The 24,845-nt window shown below is 67.4% G+C and overlaps 2 protein-coding genes across 9 annotated transcripts in view; both read right to left on the reverse strand.

The window, feature by feature from the left end:
- Positions 1-349: 349 nt before the first annotated feature.
- On the reverse strand, positions 350-17,871 carry PWWP2B (PWWP domain containing 2B). 2 transcript variants are annotated; one of them, XM_070057052.2, is made up of 3 exons: positions 17,471-17,871; positions 9,691-11,322; positions 350-820 (listed from the first exon to the last, which is right to left on the reverse strand). In XM_070057052.2, the coding sequence occupies exons 1-2, from the start codon at positions 17,578-17,580 to the stop codon at positions 9,702-9,704; spliced, it is 1,731 nt and encodes a 576-aa protein (XP_069913153.2). In that variant the 5' UTR covers positions 17,581-17,871; the 3' UTR covers positions 350-820; positions 9,691-9,701. The 2 variants fall into 2 exon arrangements, with proteins under 2 accessions (XP_069913153.2, XP_051685178.3); XM_051829218.3 differs by lacking the exon at positions 17,471-17,871 and adding an exon at positions 15,522-15,892.
- Positions 17,872-23,826: 5,955 nt separating this feature from the next.
- The window catches only part of LRRC27 (leucine rich repeat containing 27), a 38,920-nt gene continuing 37,901 nt past the window's right edge, over positions 23,827-24,845 (reverse strand). For 6 of the 7 annotated variants that reach the window (XM_070057057.2, XM_070057065.2, XM_070057068.2 and 3 more), the window contains one exon: positions 23,827-24,172. In XM_070057057.2, the coding sequence (XP_069913158.1) occupies positions 23,999-24,172 (174 nt within the window). In that variant the 3' untranslated portion in view covers positions 23,827-23,998. The remainder of the gene's footprint in view (positions 24,173-24,845) is intronic. The other variant, XR_016221394.1, reaches the window with a different exon arrangement.

Below are 24,845 nucleotides of genomic sequence, written 5' to 3' on the forward strand. Positions count from 1 at the left end.
ACCCACGGGCCCCGAATGGTGACAGCAGGTGCCCGGCCCTGTGCCCTCCATGTCACCCACGGGCCCCGAGTGGTGACTGAGGGTACCCGGCCCTGTGCCCTCCACGTCACCCATGGGCCCCAGGTGGTGACAGCAGGGTGCCTGGCCCTGTCCCTCCCATGTCACTCATGGGCCCTGGGCAGTGACAGGAGTGCCCAGCCCTGTGCTCCTTCCCTGTCACCCATGGGCCCCGGGTGGTGACAGCAGGGTGCCTGGCCCTGTGCCCTCCCATGTCACCCACAGGCCCTGGGCTCCGCCTCCATGCAACTGCCTTTTATGCTTCACACTGGAGCAAAGAAAGAGCCGAAGATTAATTTCCTTTTTCTCTTTTCTTTTTGGTCTTTCAAGTGATGAAGGGGGAAGGTGGTGCTGTCAGAAAGCCCGCGTCACCCCCTGCACGTACTGGTCACCTGTAGCAGCGTCTCGGGGACAGGGTGGCCTTGAAGGCGGGGACCGGGGGCCGTGCTCGGAGATGGGTGTGGCGGGTAGCGGGGAGGGCCCCACAGGCACAGCTGGGTTTTCTGCAGCCTGTGGGGCGGCCTGAGCTGAGCAGCTGTGCCGGCTGTGCCCGGGGGACGCTCCGTGCTGGACGAGCTGGGCCCGCGGAGCAGCTTCCCCAAGCAGGACAGCAACAGCCCGAGTCAGAGGACAGCCGTGTGCATGCCCTGGGCGTGGCCCCACCTGGGCCACACCCATCCTCGGGCCTCACGCCAGGCCAGGAGGGTTTGGGGTCCTCGCACAGGGCTCCGGGAGAACAGCGGCACCTCTCATCGTCGGTGACCTGCGGACAGAGAGGCAGAGGTTACCACGGGGTCGAGCGTGGTGCACCCAGCGCCGAGGACCACAGCACCCGGCATCCTCTGAGCCGCTTCCTCGGGGCGGGGATGGCGGGGAGCCCCTTAACTGCCCCTTCCCCCGGGAAGAGGGTCTCAGTGGCTGCCACCGCCAACACCCAGCAGTAGCCAGGACCTAGACGTGGTGCAGAGGAGCTGGTGGACGGGGCCTCGTGAGCCACTGCCACCCCTCTGGGCAACTGAGCCTGGGCCCACCCTCTCCAGGACACATAGCCCTGGCCCAGGAGGTAGAGTGGACCTGAGAACAGAGGTGGGGGCGGCCAGTGAGCACAGTCCCCAGGATGCGGGCAGAGCACACGGTGGGAGGGGACACTTCAGCCCTGTTCCCAGCCACTCTGTGTGGGGGCTCTGCCCGCACGGCCACGGTAGCAGCAGGGCCTGCGGGCACGGGGCGGGGGCTTCGTGCCGAGGGCCGCTGTGAGCAGGCATCGAGGCTGCAAAGTCGCACTGACCGCATAGAAAGCACGCCCGAACCCGGCAGGGAACACAGGGCTGGGTGGGAACTCAGGGTCAGTCTGCAGTCACCGCCACTGCCACGAAGGCCAGCTGAGGTGTGTGGAGAGGAAGCACCCGCAGCAAGGACAGAGACACCGATCAAACCAGGTCACGACGGGCTGGGCCGGGACACCTCAGCTGTCCCCAAGGATGGCCTCTTCCCCCTGCCCCCACGGAACCCTGCACACGCAGCTCCTGGCAGACACGGGGGCCGTCGGGTCTGGGTTGCCTGACGTCAGCCCAGCGGCCGCTCAGGGGCCTCCCGCAGATGGCGGCTGTGTGAGGGTGTGGGCTCGCACCCTGAGGAGCAGCCCTCTGCAGAGGACAGCCTGGCCCAGGCCTTCAACCTGAGGCCAGGCTGGTGACCGGACGGCCAGGCAGGGGTAGGCACGGGTGGTGCTGCCTGTCGGGCTCCTCGGGGGCCCGGAGCAGACCCTGGGCAGGACAAGTGGGGAAGGTCAGTGCCACTTCCTCCAGCGTCCACCGCCCTAGGTGCTGCTTGGTTCGAGAGCCCTGGCAGAGGTGGGCGGGGCGCCGGTGCCTGCTTGTCCACACGAGCCAGGTCTCCTGCCCAGAAAGGCCCACAGACCACGGCTACAGGCGGACGCACTCAGGCTTAGGACCCTCACTTGGTGACCACCAGCCTTGGGTTTCTCAGAGCCAGGAGCTGGGACCTAGGGACACAGGAAGTCCTCCCACCCCACCTCCCAACCTGGAGCAGCATGCACTCGGCCATCTCCCAAGGGACCCACACTGCGGACGCAGGGGCCAAGGGGCCGGCCCTTGCCCCGCACAGCAGAGCAGACATCACAAGGGGACACAGAGGGGACCACCGACCCTGGAGCGCTGGCGGCCCAGCCCTCAGAGGCAGCAGTGAGGATGACGGGCGGGTCCCTCAGGACACCGCATCTGGGGCCTGCAGGGGCTGCCCCCCCCTCCACTGCTCAGGAGCCCGCGGCTGGGTGGCCGCAGGGTTTCCTGGGACACAGCTCACTATCTGCATAGAAAAAACTCCAATAGCAGAAAACTCTCAGCCTTGGTCTCAAATCCCAGGCTGAGAGCCTGCGCCAGGGACGCTATCCCAGACGATGTAGGCTCCTTCCCTCTGCAGGGTCAGGGCGGGGTGGACACATCGGTACTGCCTGGGGCACTCCCTCCATGCCCCCAGTGCAGGCAAGGTTCGGACACAGAGCTGGTAGGGTCTAAAGCTGTCCAGGTGCCCACAGTGCACAGGAGGGGCACGAGACTGGGGTGTCCAGCTCCACAGGTGCAAGGGCAGGGATGTCCAGTCCTGGGGGGGCCCAGGGAAAGCTGGAGACAAGGCCACAGCCGCGCTGGACCCAGGGGGCGGCGCTGGACCCAGGGGAGCCGCACTGTCAGGAGGGCCAAGCCCGGCCCAGCCTGAGAACAGGACCCCACAAGGCTGGTAGGAGGGTCCACCCAGTGTCGCCCTGGACAGTGCCTGGGCACCAGGGGAGGTGCCTGGAGTGGCCAGGATCCTCTGCTGCTCACGGACCGCTCATCTGCCTCAGCCCACACCTGACCCCACTGCCCACAGATGGCCGGGGCTGCGGATGCCTGGGCAGGTGAGGGCCGAGGCCTGGAGCTGCCCACGCACCCCACGCACCCCGCACACTGCTTTCTGTCCCTCTCCGTGCCCGGTGGGGGTCCCAGCCCCACACACCCGAGAAAGTGCCCTCGCAGAGCTCGGCCCAGCCCCACGGCCAGTGACGAGCAAGACTGCAGATCCCGTGGCGGTGCCGACCGACCTGGACCGAGCTCCCCGGGGTTGAGGGCGTGACCGGCGGTGCCCTCCCCGAGTGCACCTGATCTGTGGGGGCTGTGGGGGCTCCTGGAGCAGAAGCTGTGGCTGGGAACTGCCTGTCCTCAGCCTGGGCCCCTCCAGGCCCCTGCAGCTGGGGATGGGTGTGGGCGGGCCTGCGGCAGCCCGGCCATTCCTCCTGGCTCCTCAGCCAGCAGGACCTGAGGCTCCCCTGGCCCCTGTGCAATGACACCCAGGGCCGTGCACCCCATAGACAGCAGGGCAGCCCGGACCCACAGGGGGGGAGATGCAGTGGGATGGGAGCTCAGGCCTGGCCCCCTGCTGGTGCCCAGGACAAAGGTGCATGGGCCGGGGGCTTCCACCTACGGCCGCCCACGCCCAGCTCCCGAGACCCCTACATGTGTGTGCGTGTCCAAATTTCCCTCCTCTTACAGGGGCCCCGCTCGGCAGCTCGGATCCGCCTGTAAGGATCCGGTTTTCCAGGCACCATCGTGTCCACTGCGCATGGCGCGAGGACTCACGCGTAAGTTCTCGGGGGATAGTTCAGGCCACAACTACCCCCAAGATGGGACAAGGGCAGGCTGCACAGGCGGACTTGTGCCCAAGGCCCAGGACAGCATCACAAGCCAGCGCCTGACAGGTGACGCGTGCACACGCGTGTGCCAACGTGTCGGCGTGCTCGTGTGTGCAGGAGTGTCCCTGTGCACTGTGAGCATCAGTTCATGGTCAGGACTCCACAGAACGGAGGACTTTGCTCCCGGGTCCCGAAAGGTGTGCAAGGGTCGGAGGCAGCACTAAGCCCGCCATCCACTCTGACGTCCCACAGCGGCTGGGCCTATCTCTGGACCGGAGCCAGGGCCCCAGCACACGGCATCCACGCAGCCCCTCAGGGCACACGCACCTACAATCCCCATGGAGGCAGACAGGGCCCCAGCAGACACCCTGCTTGGCCTGGCCCACCTGCCTCTGCTGGGGCAGACGGAGCAGACCTGGGGTGGCAGGGAGCCTCTCTGCGCCCTGGTGCCTGCAGAGGGTCCCCTCCAACTGTCTGATAGACCCTCGGGGCTGCCAGCAAGGCCTGGCCGCACGCTCGGTGCCTGCCACACCAGGAGCCGCCCTTTCCAGCCCAGCATTTGGGATCAGACACCCACCCTGCACGCAGACCTGGCCGAGGGGGACACCGGCCAAGCCCCTGGGGCTGCTTGCAGCCCAGCTTTAGAGGTATCGCTGGGCTCCTGTCAGCCCCCACATGCTGTGGGAAACGCCCCCTGCCCCCGCAATGGGGCCTCCCAAGATGCCCTGTTCCCCCCGTCCACAGCCTTGGGGCGCCGTGGGGCCCTCCCCACCTGGCAGCCCCGGGGACCCCGCCTGGAGCGGGGTCAACCCTCAGACCTGCACACCACTGCCCCTGTGGGACCACACCTTCTCAGCAGAGAGCTGGCAGCTCACACCCTCCAAGGGCAGCTCTTCCTGAAGACTGGAGCCGCCCAGAGCCCGTGGAGGGTGTCGGGTGCAGCCACAGCGCACGGTGCGGAGGGCTGAGCTGTCCCCGAGCTACCCGGCCCCTCAGCCAGACGTGGACCCAGGGAGGGAAGGGCAGGCGGCCCAGTGGCAGTGTCCAGAGACTCAGAAAACAACCGGACCCCCCAAAGCCAGGAATCTCTAAATGGGGAAACAGGAGACAAAGGAACCCAGGCTCTGGGCGCAGAGAGAAGAGCTTGGGGGAGCCCTGGGCCAGCTCTGCAGGGAACAAGGAACCAGTCCTGAGCTGCCACATTGTATCACATCGCAGCAGGGAGCACAGCAGGTGTATGCGCTTAACCTCCACACCCTCAAAATCAGCAATTATGTTCACATCATTAAGAGCCAAAAGAAAAAGTAACAACTCGAAACAGCAGCAAACCCATGAGTCATGAGCACCAGCAGGGCCCCGTAGGCAGCAGCTGTGCCCGGGCAGGGCCCCCGGTGGCCATCGCAGGGCTCAGGCCAAGGGCCGGCCGCGTTAGCATGCCGGGGTAGAGGGCGTTTGTCCCAGGGCAGAGCCGCTTCCTTTGTGGCACGCGTCCCTCGTGCTCTCTGCAGACCCCAAGCGCGTGCATCTGCAGGGGGCACGCCCTCAGAGTGGCGCTCAGGGGAGCCCAGCAGACACCCCTACCCCAGCTCTCGCCGTTGGCCTGGGTCTGTGAGCGACGCTTCCTTCTGGAAGAACCCCAGCGAGGGGGTGAAGGAAGCCGGTCAGCAGGCCGGCCCCAGTGAGTCTGCCCCGGTGGAGGGCAGAACCCGGCGTAGAAGCTCGGGACCTCGACAGGGTACAGCCTGGACCCTGGCCTGCCTGGCGTCACCAGGACAGGGTGGCCGCCCAAAGGCCTGTGGGGGAGCTGTGGACGGGGGTCCCACCCGAGGGCTCTGGGCCGGGGACTCCCGCGGGGTGGGAGACGGGGAACCCAGGATGACAGAGGCGGTCAGCAAAGCGTGTCTTAGGGAGGACGCGGACGGCTGGGGCACGGGCCCTCCATGAAGGGCGGCCACAGACCTGCCCCCTTGTCCTGCTCGGTGCTGAGCTGGGGCCCGCGCCCCGAGTCAGGCACAGAGCCCCAGGCCGTGGCTTCCACGGGACAAAACGAAGATGATGACGGCCTTCCCAGAGGCCAGACGCTGAGAGGCACGCACTGTCACTCGGAGCCGAAGACACAGAAGCGCCGGCTTGGGGCACGCAGCTCGGCAGCGCCACTCCGCAGGGATGCGATGGACACCCCGACACAGGTGAGCAGCTGGCGCCACAGGCACAGGAAGCGGGGAGGCGCCTGCAGGACGCGCCAGCGCCAGCGACGCTAAAGGTTTTCCGAGGAGCAGAGAGAAAGCCACCCCAGGAGGCTGGCAGCCTGGAGGGGCCCCGGTGCCCCCGGGACCCCCGGCTCCAACACAGCCCCTCCCCACCGTAGCAGATCTTCCTGGAACAAGGGCTCCTCCTTGGCTCACAAACCCAAGGCCCAGGGCGGGTGCAGCTTGCCCGCGGCTGACCCTGTGGCCCTGGCCCCAGCCTTGGGTCAGGCGGGGGGTGGGGGCCGGGCGTGGCCTCAGCATGGCCCCTGGGGAGTGTTCAGTGGGAGGATGACTCAGTTGTAACCCCAGAACCTTCCATGGTGATGTCTGCCCAAACATGTCTGGGCTGACCCTCAACGACCAGCGAGCCCCAAAGGCTATCGCAGGGCTTTGGCAGGGGAAGGGCCACCAAGGACCGGGGCGGCCACGGGGCCACACATCAAGGGATGCCCCGGCCACCAGAAGCCAGAGGGGCAGGCAGGATCCACCCAGAGCCCTGGCGGGGAGTATGGCCAGAGCACAGCCCTGCCAACACTCAGGTTCTGACCTTGACCCTGGAAACGAGGGAAGAATATCCTGTCTGACCCCGGATGGCCGTGTTTACTATGGAGCCACAGGAACCAGGCGAGGGGCTGCCATGGGGATGCTGACGGCACGGGCAAGCAGAGGTCCACTGGGAGCTGCAGTGCCAGGGGCCGGCTGAGTGCACCCCTGGGAAGGCCCCAACCAGTCAGCAGCCCAGCCGCTCACCACGGGAGGGAGGGAGGCAGCCAGGGCCCCCGACTCCACAGGAGGCCGGACCCTGCCAGCTCCTGTGGGTGGGGGGCTGTGAAGTTTCCCACAGGCCTGGGGGCTGGGACTCCAGAGCCACTCCAGCTGTCCTCCAGGGAGGTTCTGCCACTTCAGCGCCCATGGCAGCCAAGCCCGACACCCTGGCCACAGGGCTCTGCCCCAACGGGGGCCTCGAGGCTCCAGGACACGGGCAGGCCTGCGGTGCCACTCTGGCTGACCCCAGGCAGCCCCCGGCCACTCTAATCAGCCCTCACCCCTTTCTGTGGTGCTGGGGGGACAGGCAGGCAAGACACTGTCTCCCCGACATCAGTCCTGTGGCCTCCCCTCTGGTCCCTGGGGCTGGCTAGCTGACCCCTCCAGCCCCACCCTCCTCTGCCCCTGCCCCTTGTCAACGCCCACCTCCTACCTCCCACACTGCCGCTCCACTCCCTGCTGCAGAACAGCCTCCCCCACTGTCCTCATCCCAAATGCTCCACTCAGGCTGCCAGCCCCAGGTGCTCTGAGACCTGGGCTCCCAACCCCGAAGCTGCCTTCAGCCAAGTCCCAGTAGCCCCCACTGCCCAGGAGGCCTAGTGGGGCTGCCCAAGGCCCCTCCGGTTCCTCGCTGGTGGGGTAGGGATGGTTTATCTCCACACAAGCAGGACCTGGAGGTCACCGTGGTCCCTCTCCCTACCCCTGCAGCATGCCCTGCAGTGCTGACCCACGGCCATGCTGCCTCCCCCAGGAAGCCCTCCTGGGTCCCAGGCCTTGACAGGGTCACCCCTTCCTTCTCAGCCATGTGCTAAGTCACTGCCTGGGACTGTGAGTCACTGTAGTCGGCCCCCACCTCTGCCCCACCTCTGCCCCACCTCCGGCCCCACCCAGCCTGAGCGGGCGGAGGGAGGGGCCAGGACAGCAGAAGCCAGGACCTGGGGCTCCAACCAACCCTCCAGGGACAGTTGCTGTTCCGTTTCAGGCACAGCTGGCCAGGGTGCTGTGTGGGGGGTGGGGCCCCGCGTTGTGGGGAACCCTGGTCCACGTCTGGGACACAGCCTGGCCACTCTGCTGCTGCCGGCCCTGGCCTTCCAACCAACCATGGCCAGCCACGAGCAGAAAGCACCTAGCATAGGGACCTCCAGGAGCCCGGCCTCACGGCCCACAGCACCCATGCCCTGCCACGTGCCCCCTGCAGGGGCCCCTGTGGGATTGGGAGGGGCCCTGGCAAATCACCCTGCTAGGAGCCAGGGGTGAGGGTCACTCACAAGCCCCTAGGGTTTCCCATGTGTATGGCTCACAAACAACGCAGGTGGCATTGGCATGGCCATGACAGTGGAGGGCACTGGGGCCACAGCAGCTGTGAGCCGCGGTCAGGACCCACAGGGGAAGCACCCTGTCCACAGGGGTGGGCACTGCATCGCTGGCAGCTCACTGGTGCCTCTGGCCCCCGGGCCCAGCTTGTCACCTGCTGGTCCGCGGGATGTCCGCGTGGTGCTGCCTCTCAGCTGTGGCCGCATCACCCGGCAAGACCCTCCAGCGAGGGCCGTGGAGAGCGAGATACTTGCTTGTCGGCGCCCCTGAGGGCAGGGACACCTGGCTGACAAGAGCCGAGGGCAGCACAGGCACAGCCGCCACACAGCCACACTGCAGCTGCAGGGCCGGCCTGGGCCAGGCAGGGCAGCCAGACCCTGAGGACAACCCTGCTGGGCCCCATGCCGGCCCCCTCCTCCAAGGAGCAGCCCATGTGCCAGTGGCCACACCCTGCTCTGGGCAGCACTGCCCACCCGGCTTCTGCCGGCCCCCAGGTTCTCCTGCGAAGAGCAGGCCTTGCGACCACCCCCACCAGCAAAGCTGACCCCTCCAGGGAGCTGGACCCACACAGCACCAGGACCCCTCTCCCTGACCACAGCTGGCAGGTCAACCTCTTAAATCCTTAGGAAACAAAACCCAAAAGCAAACCGGGCAGCTACCATGCTGGGGCCTGCCGCCGGAAGGCTCTGGCACCCATACTTCGGGCTGTCTGTGTCAGGCTCGGCCCCACGGGCAAGCAGCAGCCTGTTGGGTGGCACAGCCCCTGCACGGGCAAACCCGTCCGGTGAGATTTTTCCTCTGCTTCCGGATTACACGGCCAGCCCGGAACATGCGAGGAAGCTTGCTCCCAGCTCGGGGCTCTCGAGCCTCCAGGGTCCAAGCGTCCACTTGGGCACACCCCAAGGCTCACGGCCCTGGAGACCCAGTGACCGGAAATGCAAGGTCACCGCACAAGGCCAGAGCCTGGGGCCTCTCTAAACCCCTCCCCATGGGGCAGCCTGGGCGGGAGAGGCCAGGCCAGGGCAGGAGACTCTCTGAACCCCTCCCCCTTGGAGCCTGCTGCCTGCCCCACGTCGGGTCCAGACGCTGGCACCTGTTCCCCACCCCCCCAACAGTGATGGAAATGACTGGGTCTGTGGCAAACAGTTTGCCCCTGGACTTGCAGCCTTGGTGCTCAGCTTGGGGCAGCCCCTCATCGCCACTTCCTCTCCCCTGGGACCCCCAATGCATGTGGCTCAGCCCCTCCCCAGCCAAGCATCAGCCGGAGCTGCCGAGCCCAAAGGCACGTGACCAGGAAACCCTGGTGCAGGCCACAAGGTCACTGAAGGTCACCATAACCAAGGCAGAGGCCCAGCTGGGGGTGGACAGCAGCAGAAGACAGAGCCCACCCCTCCAGCTCCCTCCCCGGGTGGCCAAACTGTCCCCTACCCCCCAAGGGAGGCTCTCGCCCCAGCTCCGCACAACCAGGAATGCCGAGGGCTCCCTGCAAACGGCAGGACGTGTGACACATCAGCTAGCACAGCCGAGTCCCTGCGGCCCCCGCAGGAGGAGCGCCGAGCACTGGGACCAGGGTGCAGCCGCAGGCCCGGTGAGCGACGGCCGGCAGCCCACACTCACCTGGCGCCGAGTTACGTCTCAAACTGCGTCAGGAGCTCCCGGATCTCGGGGGCCACATGCTGTGCGGCGTTCGCGGCCTCGGTGATGGCTTTCCGATACATCCCCTTCTTCTTCCGGTTAAAGCGCAGTTTGAAAAACTCCGAGAAGGGGGCCAGCTTGGAGATGGACAGGAATGACGTCGTCGGGGAGCCGAACCATGAGACTTTGGCTTCTCGCCAGAAGGGCTCCCCATCCTCCTTCCGGCCCAGGCTGAGGTCGAGCACGCGCGCCGGCCACCAGGGAAAACCATGGATCTTGCCCCACACGATGTCCCCCACAGCCACCGTCCTCCCGTCCTCAGTGACGCACTTGGACACGCTCTGCGTGTGCAGCCTGACCGTCAGCGGCGGCACCGTCTGGCCCGCAGCTCTGGAAGAGGAAGGCAGGGGGGCCCCGTCGCCCGACGACAGGTCTCCCGTATCTGCTGAAGTCACCTCTGAGCTGGACGACTTGGACTCGTCCAGGCTGTCGCTGCTGCAGACGGACTCGCTGGCGCAGTCCACGGTGCCCGGAGGGCAGCTGACCAGGAAGGCCAGGCCCCCTCGGCCCTGCTGGCCCCGGGGGCAGCCCTGGCAGTCTTCGTCCTCGCCCGAGCTTCCCGAAGACAGGCCCCCCAGCCCGTGGGCAGAGCCATCTGCAGAGAGAGTGGGCGAGCCGGCACGGGGGCCTCGCTGCTGGCTGTCCAGCGCCCCCACCAGCTCCGCCCGGTACAGGGGCCCACACTCGCCAGCTCCCCGGCGGGGCCGCAGGCGGATCTTGGGGGGTGGCAGGTCCGGGCCGGGTGGCCCTGGCCGCGTCAGCTTCAGTTTGGGCAGCTTGTCCTCGCCAGCACTGGGCTCGGCGTCCCGGGGGAGCTCGGTGTCGGGGCTGCTGTCCTGCGAGACCCACGGCGGGCAGAAGGGCTCCAGGGAGCCGTGCACCCGGGAGGGGATCTTGACCACTTCGCCCTTGCCCTGGGGTGTGCTGTAGGAGATCCTGATGACGGGGCTGCGTGGCACCTGCCCCCCCGGGGGCCTGGCCTCCTCCAGCCGCTCCCGCTTGCTCCTCCGTGGAGTGGCCGGGGCGCTGGGCTCACTGTCCCCTGGCCCCTCAGGCCTGCGCTGCTCCTGGTCGGGGCCGCTGCCCAGCCTCCGGCGGGCTCTGGGGGGTGCTGGAGGGCCGGGGCTGGCCTGCTCGGGGCTCAAGGTGCTCTTGCACTTCTCACAGAGGACTTGGCGCGGCCGCAGCCGGATTGTGCTGAGGATGAGCCGCCCAGGGTCTCGGTTGCGTGAGAGCCGCCGTCGAGTCCTCTTGATGCTGCGGGGAGGCGGCTGCGGCACCCACTGCTGGTAGGAGCTGCGCAGCCACAGCGGGTGGGGGAAGGGGGCCCCCTCGAAGTACGGCGGGTATGGGGGCAGGCTCCCGGCGGGCAGCGGCGGCACGAGGGGCGGAGGCGGCTCAGGGCCAGCGCTCTTGGGAGGAGGTGGGGAGCCCGCCCCCGGCGTCGCCGCCTGGCTGTGCCCCTCCTCGGGGGCCTGGTCATGGCAGCGGCTGGCAGGGGGCTCGTCGGTGGGAGGTGGCGGAGCCCATGGGGGCAGCCCGAAGAGGCCAGACCTGGAGGGAGAGACAGAAAGTGGCCGTGAGGACAGGGAGATGGCCCAGCCACCTCCACCCCCAGCACCCCCCAACTCTGTCCAGGGAGGCACCTCTGGACCTTAAGCAGGTGGACGCCCTGTGTGGAGACACACACTCAACAGTCACAGGACAGAGGGTCTCGGGGCCACCGGGTGGGCTTACAGCTGGACCCGACGGCAGGACCTGTGGCCTGGGCCCCAGGCCCCTGCTCACCTGTCCCTCCCCTCCTCTCTGAGGGTGGCACCCAGAGGGGTTGGGGAAGATCCCCTGGGGGCTGCCAGGCAAGCATCCCGATGCCCCAAGGGTGCCCCCAGAGGGTCCAGGGTCCCAGGTGTCTGTCTGGGGTGGGGGCTGCACAGGGCCCGGCCTGGATAGGACAGAGGAGGCCATGCTGCCAATCCACTCCAGGCAAGGACTCCCGGAGGCCCAGGGTCCCGTGGGAGGCCCTTGCTGCTCAGTTGCCACCTTGAGGCAGGGGTGGGTGGTGGGGATGGGGGCATCTCAGCCTCAGGGAAGACCCCAGAGGATGGAGGGAAGTGACCAGAGTCTGGCCAGCCTCCGGGCTGCTGCTGGACCGACCCCCACTCAGGGTGAGGACATAGCAGAGCAGGTCAAACTGGGAAGCAGCCTGGGCCTTGCATGAGCTGGCCGGAATGCCAGCCGCCCACCAGCCCCAGAGCCCAGGGACCGGAACCGCCAGTGGCCTGGCACGGCCACACTTCCTTCCTCCTCGGCCACACCCTCCACTCGCCTGGTGGGTAAACATGGGAACAGGTCACCCCCAGGCAGGGACCCAGCCTGGGTGCTGCCGGGACCAGCGGCAGTGGCCAGGCTGCTGGGGCTGTGCTGTTAGCTACGGCTCACAGAGACCATGGCCACGCCCCTCGCTCAGAGAGGCAGGCTAAGCGGCACCCCAAGTCCCGTGGGTACTGGTGAGGTGGGTGTGCTGCTTCCGGGAGTGGAGGTGGCAGCCCCCTGCTGCTGCCCAGGGCCCTGGGTCCCATGTGCGGCCCTTCAAAAACACGGAACACACATCTGCCACCCACGGCTACCCTCGAGGCCTGCTGTCCCCAGAGGCCTGGCAGAGCCCCAAGGTGCCGCCGTCAGCCTGGAGCCAGGGTGAGTCAGCCAGGGTACACCCTGCACCCAGACACTCACGGGGGCTCAGCCTAGGGGTTGCCAGGGCCTGGGACAAAGGCCCTTTGCCGTGGGGAGACAGAGGCAGGGACGTGCTGCCCAGGAGGCTCGGCAGGGGCCAGACACAGAAGCACCGCACCCACAGGAGGTCCCGCGGACAGCGGTGGCCACGCCCCACTCACCACGTCGCCAGGGTCTCACCTTGGGGCCCCGGCCTGGCCGCCCACCCTGAGCAGCCCAGGCCCGAGGCTGGCCCACGACCAGGAGGAGCCGGCCCTGTCTCCTCAGACACAACCGCCAGGGCTTCCCTTCCTCCCTCACCCTCTGCTGCCCGCCGGGAAGGAGGTGAGGAGGCACGGCTCCACAGGCTTTGAGCTGCTGGGAGCCGGCTGCCCACCCGGGGCTGGTGCAGGCAAAGGCACCGTCCCTCCCGCAGCCCTGTGGACAGCTGGCCACAGGGCGGCAGGTGCCACGCAGGAGGCATCCTGGGAACACCTGTGCCCTGGAGCCTGGGCCCAGGCCAGGGGAGAGCAGCAGCCTGGAGCTGGCAGCCCCTCCTCCAGGGCACCAGGGCACACGACAGCAGCTGGCCCACTCCTGTGGGCACTGACCCCAGGCCTCCCCAGAGATGGTCAGCTGGTGACTCCCTGAGCCTTCAGCGTGCCCCCCACAGCATGGGGCTGGCCTCACGCTGTGCCCCCTCCCCGGGCACCAAGTCCTTGGTGAAGCTCTCAAGCCCAGCAGTGCAGCCGGGGCCCTGTGACCGGCCTGTGCCTCGTGGGCCCCTCAGTCCCTCCAGGTCGCTACTGCTGCCTCTGGACCAGGTGCTTGTTCTCGGTCAGCGAGCTGGGGTCGGGTTAGGGAGGACAGCACCTTGACGCTTCCAGCAGGTAGGTACCTGGTCTGTGTGGCCTGGGTACCCCAGGCCATCAGCAGCTGGGAAGTCTCAGAAACACAAGTTTAGAGGCTGAGGCTGGAGGCCCTTGATCCAGTCCCCAGGACACCCCTGTGCAGGGCTACGCTGCCCGGGGCCTCCATCAGAGGTGCACCCTGAATCACTCCCAAAACGCAGCCCACCCCACGTTATCGTTTTGGGGCGTGGCCAGGCCGGCCACAAGGAGCCACAGCAGCAGGGGTGGGCCACACTCCTGAGGGTCACACTCTGGGCTCCAGGGCCCCGGACAGGTCTCTGGGAATCTGGATGCTGTGTGCAGGGCTGAAGGGGCACAGCCCACCATCCCAGGACCCTTCTGGCTTGGGTCATCGCCCCCCCTGGACCTCCACTCACTCACAGAGACCGGGTGCCCTGGGGTTCCTCTGGCCTCGGGAACAGGGAGGAGATGCAGGGTGCTCGCCATTCCGGACATCGGCCCCCGCATTGACAGCCAGGCCCCTTGTGCAGCCCCCGACCTGAGCTGGCCTGCACAGGCCTGAGCCTGTCACTTCCACCCCAGCAGCGGGAACTGCGCACTGCCCGTTAACAGCAGGGGGGAAGCTGGGCCACCAGGGACAGTCAGGGGATGCAGGTGCCGACAGCTGCCAGCACTGCCCGCATACGGGCTCCGCGGCCCTGTGGCCGGGTCGCACCCAGCACAACGGCACCCGCAGCCAGGGGCACGGGCGGGTGTCAAGCACCGAGGAGAAAGGTGGCATCCAGGGAGGGCAGTGCCCCTGGCTCCTGTGACAGCCTGGCCAGCGCCCGAGCTCCCGCCGCACCCTGCCCAGCAGCAGAGCTGTAGACGTCAGCGCCGTGACTGCTGACACAGTGGCTGAGACCTGCAGGCGGACCCCCAGGGAGCCACGCGCAGGGAAGACCCGCGCAGCCTGCACCACGCCTGGCGGAGCTGGAGCGGGGGGACAGGCGTAGTTCAGGGTCCCTGAGGGGCCCAGGGTCAGCCTGAGGCTGCAGAGCAGAGCTGTGTCCCTCAGGGGCCGGCTTCTGGTTGCCTGGTGGCCCTAGTTATGGCAGATTGTGGCCATGGCCGAAGGATGCCCACGGCCTGCACCTGCCAGGGATCCTGGCAGGCCTGCTCCTAGCCGGCACGGAGCGGAGGGGTGTGGCCCTGCACACCTGGCTGGCACCCACTGAAGGCCTCTGCAGACTCCCGGGCACCTCTGGCCACAGGCGGGAGCTGCCCTCCGCTGCCAGTGCCTGCAGTCAGGGAGCCGGAAAGACTTCTCCAGGGAGACCCCAGCCCAACCAGAGGAAGGAGGGGTCCCAGGAGGTGCCCCTGGCTGTCCCCAGCCACCGGGCACGGCCCGCAGCAGCCAGCACGGAGCAGGGCAAGTCATCGGGGAGGCCATATGTTAAATCACATGACCGTGCATAAATGGCTTCTGGCAGCGAGAAGCGCCGAGCAGAGGGTGTCACAGGGCGACTGCGGAGGACGCGCCCCCTACTTGCTGGGGCACCAGGGGGGAAGTTGGGCCTCGGAGCCAGCCCTCTCCTGCGCGCTCCTTAACCAAGGCCCGCAGGAGCGCTGAGCGCCCGCTCAGGGCCCAAGGGGCGACGCCGGCTGCCTGCCACGGGGGTCCCTGCGGGTGCGCAGGGGCGGCCCGCAGCCCGGGATCCCCCAGGTCAGGCTCCCGCAACTCGGGTCCTCCCGCCCCTCCGCGGGGCTCCCGGCGCACGGAGCTAGCATACCCGACCCTGGAACCCCGGGGGCTGTGGCCCCAGGCGGGCGACCCCGCGCGCGAGTGCGTGGCAGGGCAAGGCCGCCGCGCACCTGCCCGCGGGGGTCCTGCCGGCGGGCGGGCTCCGCCGCGCGTCCGAACAAAGAGCAGCGCGTCCAGGGTGCGGACGCGCGGAGTTGGGGTCCCGGCCCCGCGCCCCGCACCCACGCCGGGCCGGCGCCGCTCTCCCGCCCCGAAAAGTCGCGGCGACTTCGGGAGCCACTTGGGCCGCGCGCCCCGAGCCCCAGTCCGGCGGAAACCGAAAGCGGGCGCCGGGCGGCGCCGCCCCGCCCCGCCCCGCGCCGGTCCCGGGCACTGGCGGGCGGGGCGCCCCGGGGGCGCGGGGTCCCGGCCCGCGCCGCGCTCACTTTTTCGTGCAGTCCAGCAGGACCCCGGCGAAGCTGCGCTCGCCGCAGCTCACGGTGACGAGTAGCGCGCCGTTGACGACCTGCTCCACGCGCACGGGCAGCCGGCAGCCGGCCCGCGGCTCCATGTCCCGGCCCCGCCGCGGCCGGCGCGTGACGCCGCCCGCCGTGACGTCACGGAGCTCGCGGCCGGCGGCCGGGGGCGCGCGGACCCTGTCCCGCCGGGCGGCCGGGCACCCTGCTCGGCCCGCGCCCCGCGCAGGCTCGGCGGCCGCGGGCTCTGCGGGAGGAAGTCCCCGGGCGCGCGCAGGAAGCGACCAGGCGGGCGCGCGGGACGCGGCGCCGGGCGCCCCGCAGCGGCCCCGTCCCGCCCCGCCGCGTGGGGGCGCAGGGCAGCCTTTTGGGCCCGGAGCCTGCCGGCGGCCTGGGGGAACGCGCCTGGGGGAGGCACCGGGGGGCGCGGGGGTGGCGGAGTCCGCAGGCGCTGGTCACGAGCCCTCGATTTTTGGTGAAAGAACCGTCTCCCGCGGGCGGACGCGGACCCCGGACCGGGGATCCCCGTCTTTTCCCCGCCCTGCGCGGCCGCCCGGGGCGCTCCTGGCCGCTCGGCGCCGCCGCCCCCGGCCCCCGCCCTGGCGCCGCCAGGACAGTCGGGGCCGCCGCGGCGCCGCTCGTCCTCGCCCTCGGGCGGCCGCGCGGGGAGAGGCCAAGCCGGGCCGGGCGGAGCCTGGAGCGCCTGCAGTCCCGGGTATCCCGGAGGGTCCGAGGCCGAGATCCCCGCAGACGCCGGCCCGCGCTCCGCACGGACCGCCGGGACTCGGGGGCGCCGACGTCCACCTGGTCCAGGGTCGGCGGGGCGGACTTTGGGGCAGCTGAGCGGACGCTGCTGCCCACCCGATCAGCGCGGGGACCGGCGGGCACCCCTCCCTGGGCGCTGGGGACGGCCGCGAAGCTCTCAGGGCCCTCGGGTTTCCTCCGCTGCGGGGCGGGGGTCGATGCGCAGGGGCTGCGGGGGCAGCGCAGGGCCCAGGCGGGCAGAGCTGAGTAGGGACACCAACGCGGTGTGTGCCCCCCCCCCCCCGCCCCGCAGGAGCTCTCCAGGGTCGGGGAGCGAGGGGCGCAGCTGCGGAGTGCTGGGCTCTGGGAGGGGCCGGCTCCCGGGGGACAGCGGATGAGCCTTTACTGGCTGTGGACGGGAAGGAAACAGCGCCGTGGTCCTGTGGTGCCCGTGTCCTAAGGGAAGTTGGAAGCCGTGACCACCGCCGAGAGCCAGCAGGCCGCGGCCAGATGGAAGCCGTGCCATCCCGGCCGGCGTGCAGCGCGGCTCCCCATGGCTCCTCCCCCCTCCTCCTGGTCTCCGGAAGGCCGTGGGTGTCTCAAGTCCGGACTAAGATGCAGTTGTCCTAGCGCTGACCTGAGCTGGACAGCCGGGACCTGGTCCTGCCCATCAGCAAGGTCCAGCTGGTCCTGGGAAGCCCCGCCCCATGCTGCTGCCTGCTGTGGGCTGGAGGGTGCCCCCAGCAGGGCAGTGGAAGAGGAGCCTCTTCGCCAGGCCATGGAGCAGAGCCAAGCTCTGGAGCCCGCAGTGCCCGGGCACAGGCACCACGGCCGCAGTCAGGCCTTGGAAGCACCAGAGCCCTCACCGGGCTGAGCTGGGGTGCCAGCAGTTGGCAGGGCTGCCGGAGGAGGCGGCCAGGAGGGAGGAAGGCAGCCCACCCCCCACCCCCACCCCGGCCCGGTCTCTGTGCCTGACCTCCAAGGAGCCCCACGAGCCCTCACGCTTCTGCGGGCCTGGGCCTACGTGGCCCGTTTTCCCGCCCCTTGGTCCCAAACTGCCAGCACCATCCCCACCCCCACCCGCAGGGTCGCTCGCCCACACTCCCTGCCTGGGCGCTTGATGGCCTCACTCACAGGCCTCGCCCTGGCGCCGACAGCTGCCGGCTGATGCTCACCCAGGCCTGCAGCATGCCCTGGCTCCGCCAAAGCAGGTGCTTCTGCAAGGAGGCAAAGGTGCCCGGTCAGGTGGAGGCCTCGCAGGCCGCAGCCGTGAGTCAGAGGCCATGGGACGCCATGGAGGCGACGGGCCCTGATGTCCGGCCCAGGCCGGCTTGGGCAGGTCTCATGCTGGGCAGCTGTGGGGTGGGTACAGGAGGAGGCCCCAGAGAGCGAGGGCCTCTTGGGGCCGTCTGCCCCCTGTCGCAGGCGTTACCATGTGGTGGCACACGGCACGGGTGCAGGGGAGTGGGGGTGAGCGTGCAGGGAGTCCAGGCTTGCAGGGGGCCAGCCTCCAGCTCTCTGGTGGAGATCTGTGAGGCAGGGGCTCGGGGAGTGTAGCCGCGGGCCTGCCGCGAGTCACAGGCCTCCAGGAAGCTTCTGTTTTGTTCTCTTACAACCCGGAAGGGACAGGTGGATCTGCAAGACCGGTTGTGTCCTGTCTGACCACCTTGCAGAGCCTGGTCTGGGCTCTCTCCCTGCCTAGCGGGTCACCAGGAAGACGACAGGCCCATGAGGAAACAGCTCGAGCTCGGGGCTATCTGTTCCGGAAGAGACCTCAGCTGGGGACCGCTGGAGGTGGTGCAGAGCTGGCCAAGGGCCTGGACGCCAGGGCCAGACTGCTGGGGTGCTGCTCTGCCACCGGGTAAGAGCGCCTGGCCTCCCCTGTAGGGAGGAATCATGGCTCTGCCTACACATAGGCTGTGGTGCAGCCTGAGTCAATATACGCAAAATACTTGGGATAGCACTATAAGGATCCTGAGTCAGCTGCCATTACCACCCCCACCACCTGCCATGACTGCCGTGACCACCATCACCACCATCACCACCTCATCACCACCTCATCACCATCACCACCACCCCCACCACCTGCCATGACTGCCGTGATCACCACCACCACCACCACCATCACCACCACCACCACCACCATCACCACCTCATCACCACCACCACCACCACCACCTGCCATGACTGCCGTGACCACCACCACCATCACCACCACCACCACCATCACCACCTCATCACCACCTCATCACCATCACCACCACCACCACCTGCCATGACTGCCGTGACCACCATCACCACCACCATCACCACCGTCACCTCCACCACCTGCCATGACTACTGTGACCACCACGACCACCACCTTCTCATCGGTCACTTTTTTGCTGCTACAACAAAATACCTGAAACAACCCCACTTTCCGAGAACAAAGGTTTATTTAGTTCACAGTCCTGGAGGCTCCTGGTCCGGGCCCGGGCAGTCCCACAGAGGGAGACAGGGAGCACACGTCTGTCTACACCTAGTGGCCTCCCTAAAGCCACAGGGATTCAATCATGGGCTCCACCCAGCAGCGTGGCCACCTCCAACACCTGACTGCGTGGCGTGTCCAGAGGGTCAGGTGGGCCGCGGGCAGGGCGGCACCGGCCGTGCTCCCACCTGCTGCAGAGTGGAAACCTGGGGCCGGCCTCCCAGCCAGCACGACGCCCTGGGGCCACCCTGCAGCCCCTCCCGTCTTCAACCACAGGGTGCTGGAACCTGAGTCCCTGGGCATGGTGGCGATGGTGAGTGTCAGGCCGGCTCCCTACCTGCTCTCCTAGCCTGGAAGGGAGCCAGGATGACAGCTGAGTGCTGGGGTCCGGTGCTCCCCGGCTGCAGGCTATGCAGGCCACTGGCAGCTCTCCTCCGCCATGAGTGTGCACCTGGGAGCACGCAGGCCTGTAACACAGGCCCGCCAGGCCCGAGCCCAGGGAGGCCTTACTTCTGCACCTGTGACTCCGGCTGACAGCACCAGGGGACGGCACAAGTGCCGGTGTCGGCCCAGCTACGGGAGGGGAGGCCAGGAGCGTCCCGAGCCACAGGCCCTGCCCTGGGTCCCTGTGGGCAGAGCATCTGTGGCCAGCGTGTGGGTCCACCCAGGGTCCCTGGGCCCCATCGCCACCCTACGTCCCCAGGGCCCTGCCCAGGCCCCCGCTGTGGATCTTCCTGGTACTGGGAGGGAGCTGCGGGGGCTCTGAGCAGCCCTGGGTGGTTCTGGGCGCGGCGCTCATCCTCGCAGTGCTGGTGCCGGGCGTGGCTGGTGCCGGGCTCGGAGGAGCCCAAGAACAGGGCGCCTGCCAGGCCTCCCTGCTGAGGCAGAGCACGCCCCTTCTGCTGAGCAGTTTTGTCTGCCTGACGTCGCCTGGGAGTGTGCCTGAGGCGCTGGCTGGCCGGCTCGGCGGCCCAGCGGTGCCCCGTGGTGCTGGGCAGCTCTGCCCGCTCACACCACGGCCGGCCTGGAGGCGCCACCTGCAGGGGAACTTGGGTTGCGAGGCTGGCGGCTCCCACAGGCAGGTCCAGTCTGCTCTGGCCTCCTGGCTGTCCTGGAGGAACGGCCTCCGGCTGCTGCCCGCAGGCTGGCCCTGCCGTCGCGCAGGCTGTGCCCTGGGGCCCTGCTCCCCCCCCCCCCCCCACTTCCCAAGGCAGCTGGCTGCTGCTAAGGCAGGAGGAAGACAACACGAGGGGGCCAGCCCGGCCCAGGTGGGCGTCTCCACGGCAGGAATTACCCAGGTGGCCACCCTGAGCAGGGCCTCTGGGGCCAGCAGAGCCAGGCAGGGGTGCTGAGGGCCAAGGAAGAGCTGGCGGTCAGAGGGGCAGGGCGTGAGGTCCCGCTTTGGTGGTCGTGGAGAGCGAGTGTGGAAGCCTGCAGAAGGCGACAGGCAGGCACCCGTGCCCCGTGCCGCGCCGCACCCGCTGCCACCTTGCTGGGAGCCGCACTGGCCCGAGCCTCCTAGGAGACGCGGTCTCTCCTGCGCCTGCTCAGCAGCGGCCTCTCCACAAAGCTGCCTGCGCCGCGGGCTTTGATTCCACGTCCAAGTCGGCCTGGTGGGGCCCAGGCCCTTTAGCCGGCAGGGGGTGCGCGCCGCACTTCAGGTTACCGTAAGAAACATGAATGAGATAGGCAACGAGTCCCTGCCGGAGCCCAGCAGGTGAACGTCCGACGACAAACAGGAAGTCCACGAGGTCAGGGACACGGCAGCCCCGAGAGGCTGAGCCCCCGGCCACCCCCGCCAGGAAGGGGACAGGGTCCCGGGAGCAGAGCTCCGGGGGCAGCGACGCACCTGCGAGCCGCAGGGGTGCGAAGGCCCTCGCAGCCTCCACCAGAGCGCAGGACGCCGCGCTGCCCTTTGGAGACAAAATTCTTCCCTTGGAAGCCAAAGGTGCAACTGTAACAATGAAAGTTGAATTTTTTTTTAAAAGAGTGATTTATTTATTGAAAAGGCAGAGTTATGGGGGGTGGGAGGCAGGGAGAGGTCACTTCCTAACTGGCCACAACAGCCGGGGCTGGGCCAGGCTGAAGCCAGGAGCCAGGGCCTCCATCCCCGTCTCCCACGCGGGTGCAGGGACCCAAACACTTGGGCGTCTTGCGTTGCCCCAGTGTATCAGCAGGGAGCTGGATAGGAAGTGGAGCAGCCGGGACTTGAACTGGCGCCCACATGGGGGGCCGGCACTGCAGGTGGCGGTTTCGCAGTGCCGACCCCGAGAGCTGAATTCTTAACAACTCACAGGAGCTATCGGACAGCAGAATCAGGCTTCCCAGCTGCACCCTAGAATTCCATCTTCAGCAGAAATAAAGGGGAGTGGAATTTAGCTCAGGCAAAAATGGAGCCGACTTATTGCTGGTTTGGGGACCGGTACTGTGGTCTGCGGTGCTGGCATCCCATATGGGCTCTGGTTCGAGTCCAGGCTGCTCCACTTCCCATCCAGCTCCCTGCTAATGCACCTGGGAAAGCAGCAGAGGATGGGCCAGTGCTTGGGCCCTGCACCCACGTGGGCGACCCGGAAGAAGTTCCTGGCTCCTGGCTTCGGCCTGGCCCGGCCCCAGCCCCAGCCACTGAGGCCATCTGGGGAGTGAACCAGTGGATAGAAGACCTCTATCTCTGTCTGCCTCACTCTCTGTAATTCTTCCAAATAAATAAATACATCTTAAAGGGGTGGGGGTAGCAAATGCTAACCGAAGCAGCAGTGGGAGCCGCATTAAACCAGACAAGACGTAAGGAGTTCAACAGGAAAACAGGACAGCCCTCCATTTGCAGGCGTCTGGCAAGGTGGCTCCAAAATGCACAGCGAGCAAACTCGGAGATAACAGCACTAATACACAAGTCCACGATCGACGCTGGAAACATTAGCACAGCCCTCCCAGTCACGGGTAGAGCGCAAGGCCGCGGAGACGTGAGCGGCACACACAAGACGTGTTGTCCCACGGCTGCAAAGCACCTTCTTCTCAGGTGCGCTCAGGCCGTGGACTGCGGCCCAGCTGTCCTCTGGGTGGCCACCTGTAGGGCAGTGCAGACGCAGGCCCTCCAGCCCCGGCCAACAGCCTGACCCCAACCCACGAGAGACCCTAGCAGAAGCCGCACCTGACCATCCCGCAGTCCCAGCCACTCAGAGACCGCGTGAGGTTGTCCCGGCTCGGGCATGCAGGAAGAAACCAGTCCACTTCCCAGCCTCTTTTTTTTTTTTTTTTTTTTTTTTTTTTTTTTAATTTGACAGGCAGAGTTAAGACAGTGAGAGAGAGACAGAGAGAAAAATCTTCCCTCCATTGGTTCACCCCAAAATGGCCGCCACGGCCAGTGCGCTGCACCGATCTGAAGCCAGGAGCCAGGTGCCCCCACCTGGTCTCCCATGAGGGTGCAGGGCCCAAGGACCCAGGCCATTCTCCACTGCCCTCCCGGGCCACAGCAGAGAGCTGGACCAGAAGAGGAGCAGCCGGGACTAGAAGTGGCGCCCATATGGGATGCCGGCGCCGCAGGCGGAGGATTAACCAAGTGAGCCCCGGTGCCGGCACCCCAGCCTCTTCTAACACGTGGCTTATAAGTCGTCACGGTCTCTCTGAGCGCTGATTCAACTCAGGAAAGCAGGAGGGAGTGAGTGTGAACACACACTGAGGGGGGAGTGCAGCAAACTCACCCTGACGCATCCACGGCGGACTGCGCACGCAGAGAGGGAGCTCCCACAGGAGCAAGGTCGGGAGCGTGGGGTCGGCGCTGTGCTGGGGTTAAGCTGCGCTGGTTCGAGTCCCGGCTGCTCCACTTCCGTCCCACGTGCCTGCTGATGTCCTGGGAGGCAGCAGTGATGGCCCAGGCGCCTGCACCCACATGGGAGACCCGGAGAAGCTCCTGGCTCCTGGCTCCAGCCAGGCCAGCCCTGGGTGCTGCAGCCATTTGCGAGAGAACCAGCAGATGGAGGACCTCTCTCTATGTCCCCCCATCTCTCCCTCTCCCCCTCTGTATGTCCCCCCCATCTCTCCCTCTCCCCCTATGTCCCCCCATCTCTCCCTCTCCCCCTCTCTATGTCCCCCCATCTCTCCCTCTCCCCCTCTATGTCCCCCCATCTCTCCCTCTCCCCCTCTCTCTCTATGTTCCCCCATCTCTCCCTCTCCCCCTCTATGTCCCCCCACCTCTCCCTCTCCCCCTATGTCCCCCCATCTCTCCCTCTCCCCCTCTCTATGTCCCCCCATCTCTCCCTCTCCCCCTCTCTATGTCCCCCCATCTCTCCCTCTCCCCCTCTCTATGTCCCCCCATCTCTCCCTCTCCCCCTCTCTATGTCCCCCCATCTCTCCCTCTCCCCCTCTCTATGTCCCCCCATCTCTCCCTCTCCCCCTCTCTATGTCCCCCCATCTCTCCCCCTCCCCCTCTATGTCCCCCCACCTCTCCCTCTCCCCCTATGTCCCCCCATCTCTCCCTCTCCCCCTCTCTATGTCCCCCCATCTCTCCCTCTCCCCCTCTATGTCCCCCCATCTCTCCCTCTCCCCCTCTCTCTCTATGTTCCCCCATCTCTCCCTCTCCCCCTATGTCCCCCCCATCTCTCCCTCTCCCCCTCTCTCTGTAATTCAGATAAATAAGTAAACCTTTAAAAAAAGAATGAGACATCATTATAACCAGCAGAGAGAGGGCACTACGAAGACTTCCACACTGGTGAATGATGACGGGGATGAGACAGAGACATCCACTGGAAACCAGATTCCGCGTGTCCCAGGTCTCAGAAAGAAACCACGCCGGTCCCAGGTGGAGCTGAGACGCGGCGGTGCCCTCCTTGCAGGAGACTCTGCCCCCCAGAACCTGGGGAGCCCCAGAACCAGGAAGGGCCAAGGCCACGGAACACAAGGGCTGGGCGGGCAGCAGGGTGGACGGCGGCCTCCCCCGCGCTGAAGCTACTGAGCGTGCAGCTCAGTCTAGGGCTGAAGGCGTCGTGGAACCAGACAGCCGGTGGGGACAGTCACACGTCTGTCAACTGGAGCGGCAGAAATACGGGGACACAGGAAGAGGACGCGGCTTGTGCGCAGCATATCCTCCTTTTAATGCAGCTCAGACCTTTTCCAGACTCAGGAAAGAATGGATTCCTAAAACCAACAGGCTGTCTGTGAGATAAACCCCCAGAGTAACCCTGAATGCTACTGCCCCTCCACGGCCACACTGGGGCTGCGTCAGCACAGTCACCATTTGTCATTAGTATCCGTAACCATTTCCCGATTCTTCGTATTTCGTGTTAAAAAATATATTTTGCGGCTGGGAGGCCGGAGGGTGGAGGGAGAGGCCTCCCGCGAGGGCCGAGGGCCGCTGCTCTTTGTTCAGCGTGGAGCCCAGCTTCAGCTTCATCACCTCGTCCTGCAGCTTTCTGGCCTGCGGACAGGAGGGGAGGGGCCGAGGTCAGAGCGGCTGCAGCGCTGGGGCGGGGATGGGCCCAGCAGCTCCCCATCCCCAGGCGCCCGCCCGGGCTGCACTCAGCGTGGCCCCCTGTGGGGCCCCCACAGGCCCTGCCAGGCGTGGGGTGCAACTGTTGGGTCTGCCTGAGAGGCAGAGGAGCCGCCTTCCCGCCCTCCCACCACACTCACGGCCGCGGAGGGAAACAGCCCAGCCTGCTCCCGTCTCCCAGCCCCGCCTCCCCAGCCACCCCACTGGCCGAACAGGCCCCAGGCAGGATGAGGTCCCGCTGCCCAGTGGACCCTTGCTGTGCCCACCTCCCTGTCTCCGGGTCCTCCTAGCTCCTCCCCCTCCCTCCATTCCAGCTCCCCAGGGCGGCAGCTGGGCCTCCACCCCCAGCCCAGGCTCCCGGGGGCACGAGTGCTGCAGTGTCCGCGGCACTGCCCGCCACCTCCCTCTCCGAGCTGCTCCTTGCTGTCAGCGGCGCTGTCACGCAGCCTCCCGCGCTGCACTGCCTGCCTGCTCCAGAGTGCCCTCTCTGCTCCAGGCCTCAGCACGCAGCCCGGGCTCTGATCCCCGGGGCACCTGCCCTGTCCATGGGAGTCCGAGGAGGGAGAGGTCCTGAGAATGTCTGAGAATGTCTGTCTTCTGC

The sequence above is a fragment of the Oryctolagus cuniculus genome, chromosome 15 (assembly GCF_051225735.1).
Source record: "Oryctolagus cuniculus isolate XC-2025 breed Fujian yellow rabbit chromosome 15, ASM5122573v1, whole genome shotgun sequence".
Taxonomy (NCBI): Eukaryota; Metazoa; Chordata; class Mammalia; order Lagomorpha; family Leporidae; genus Oryctolagus; species Oryctolagus cuniculus.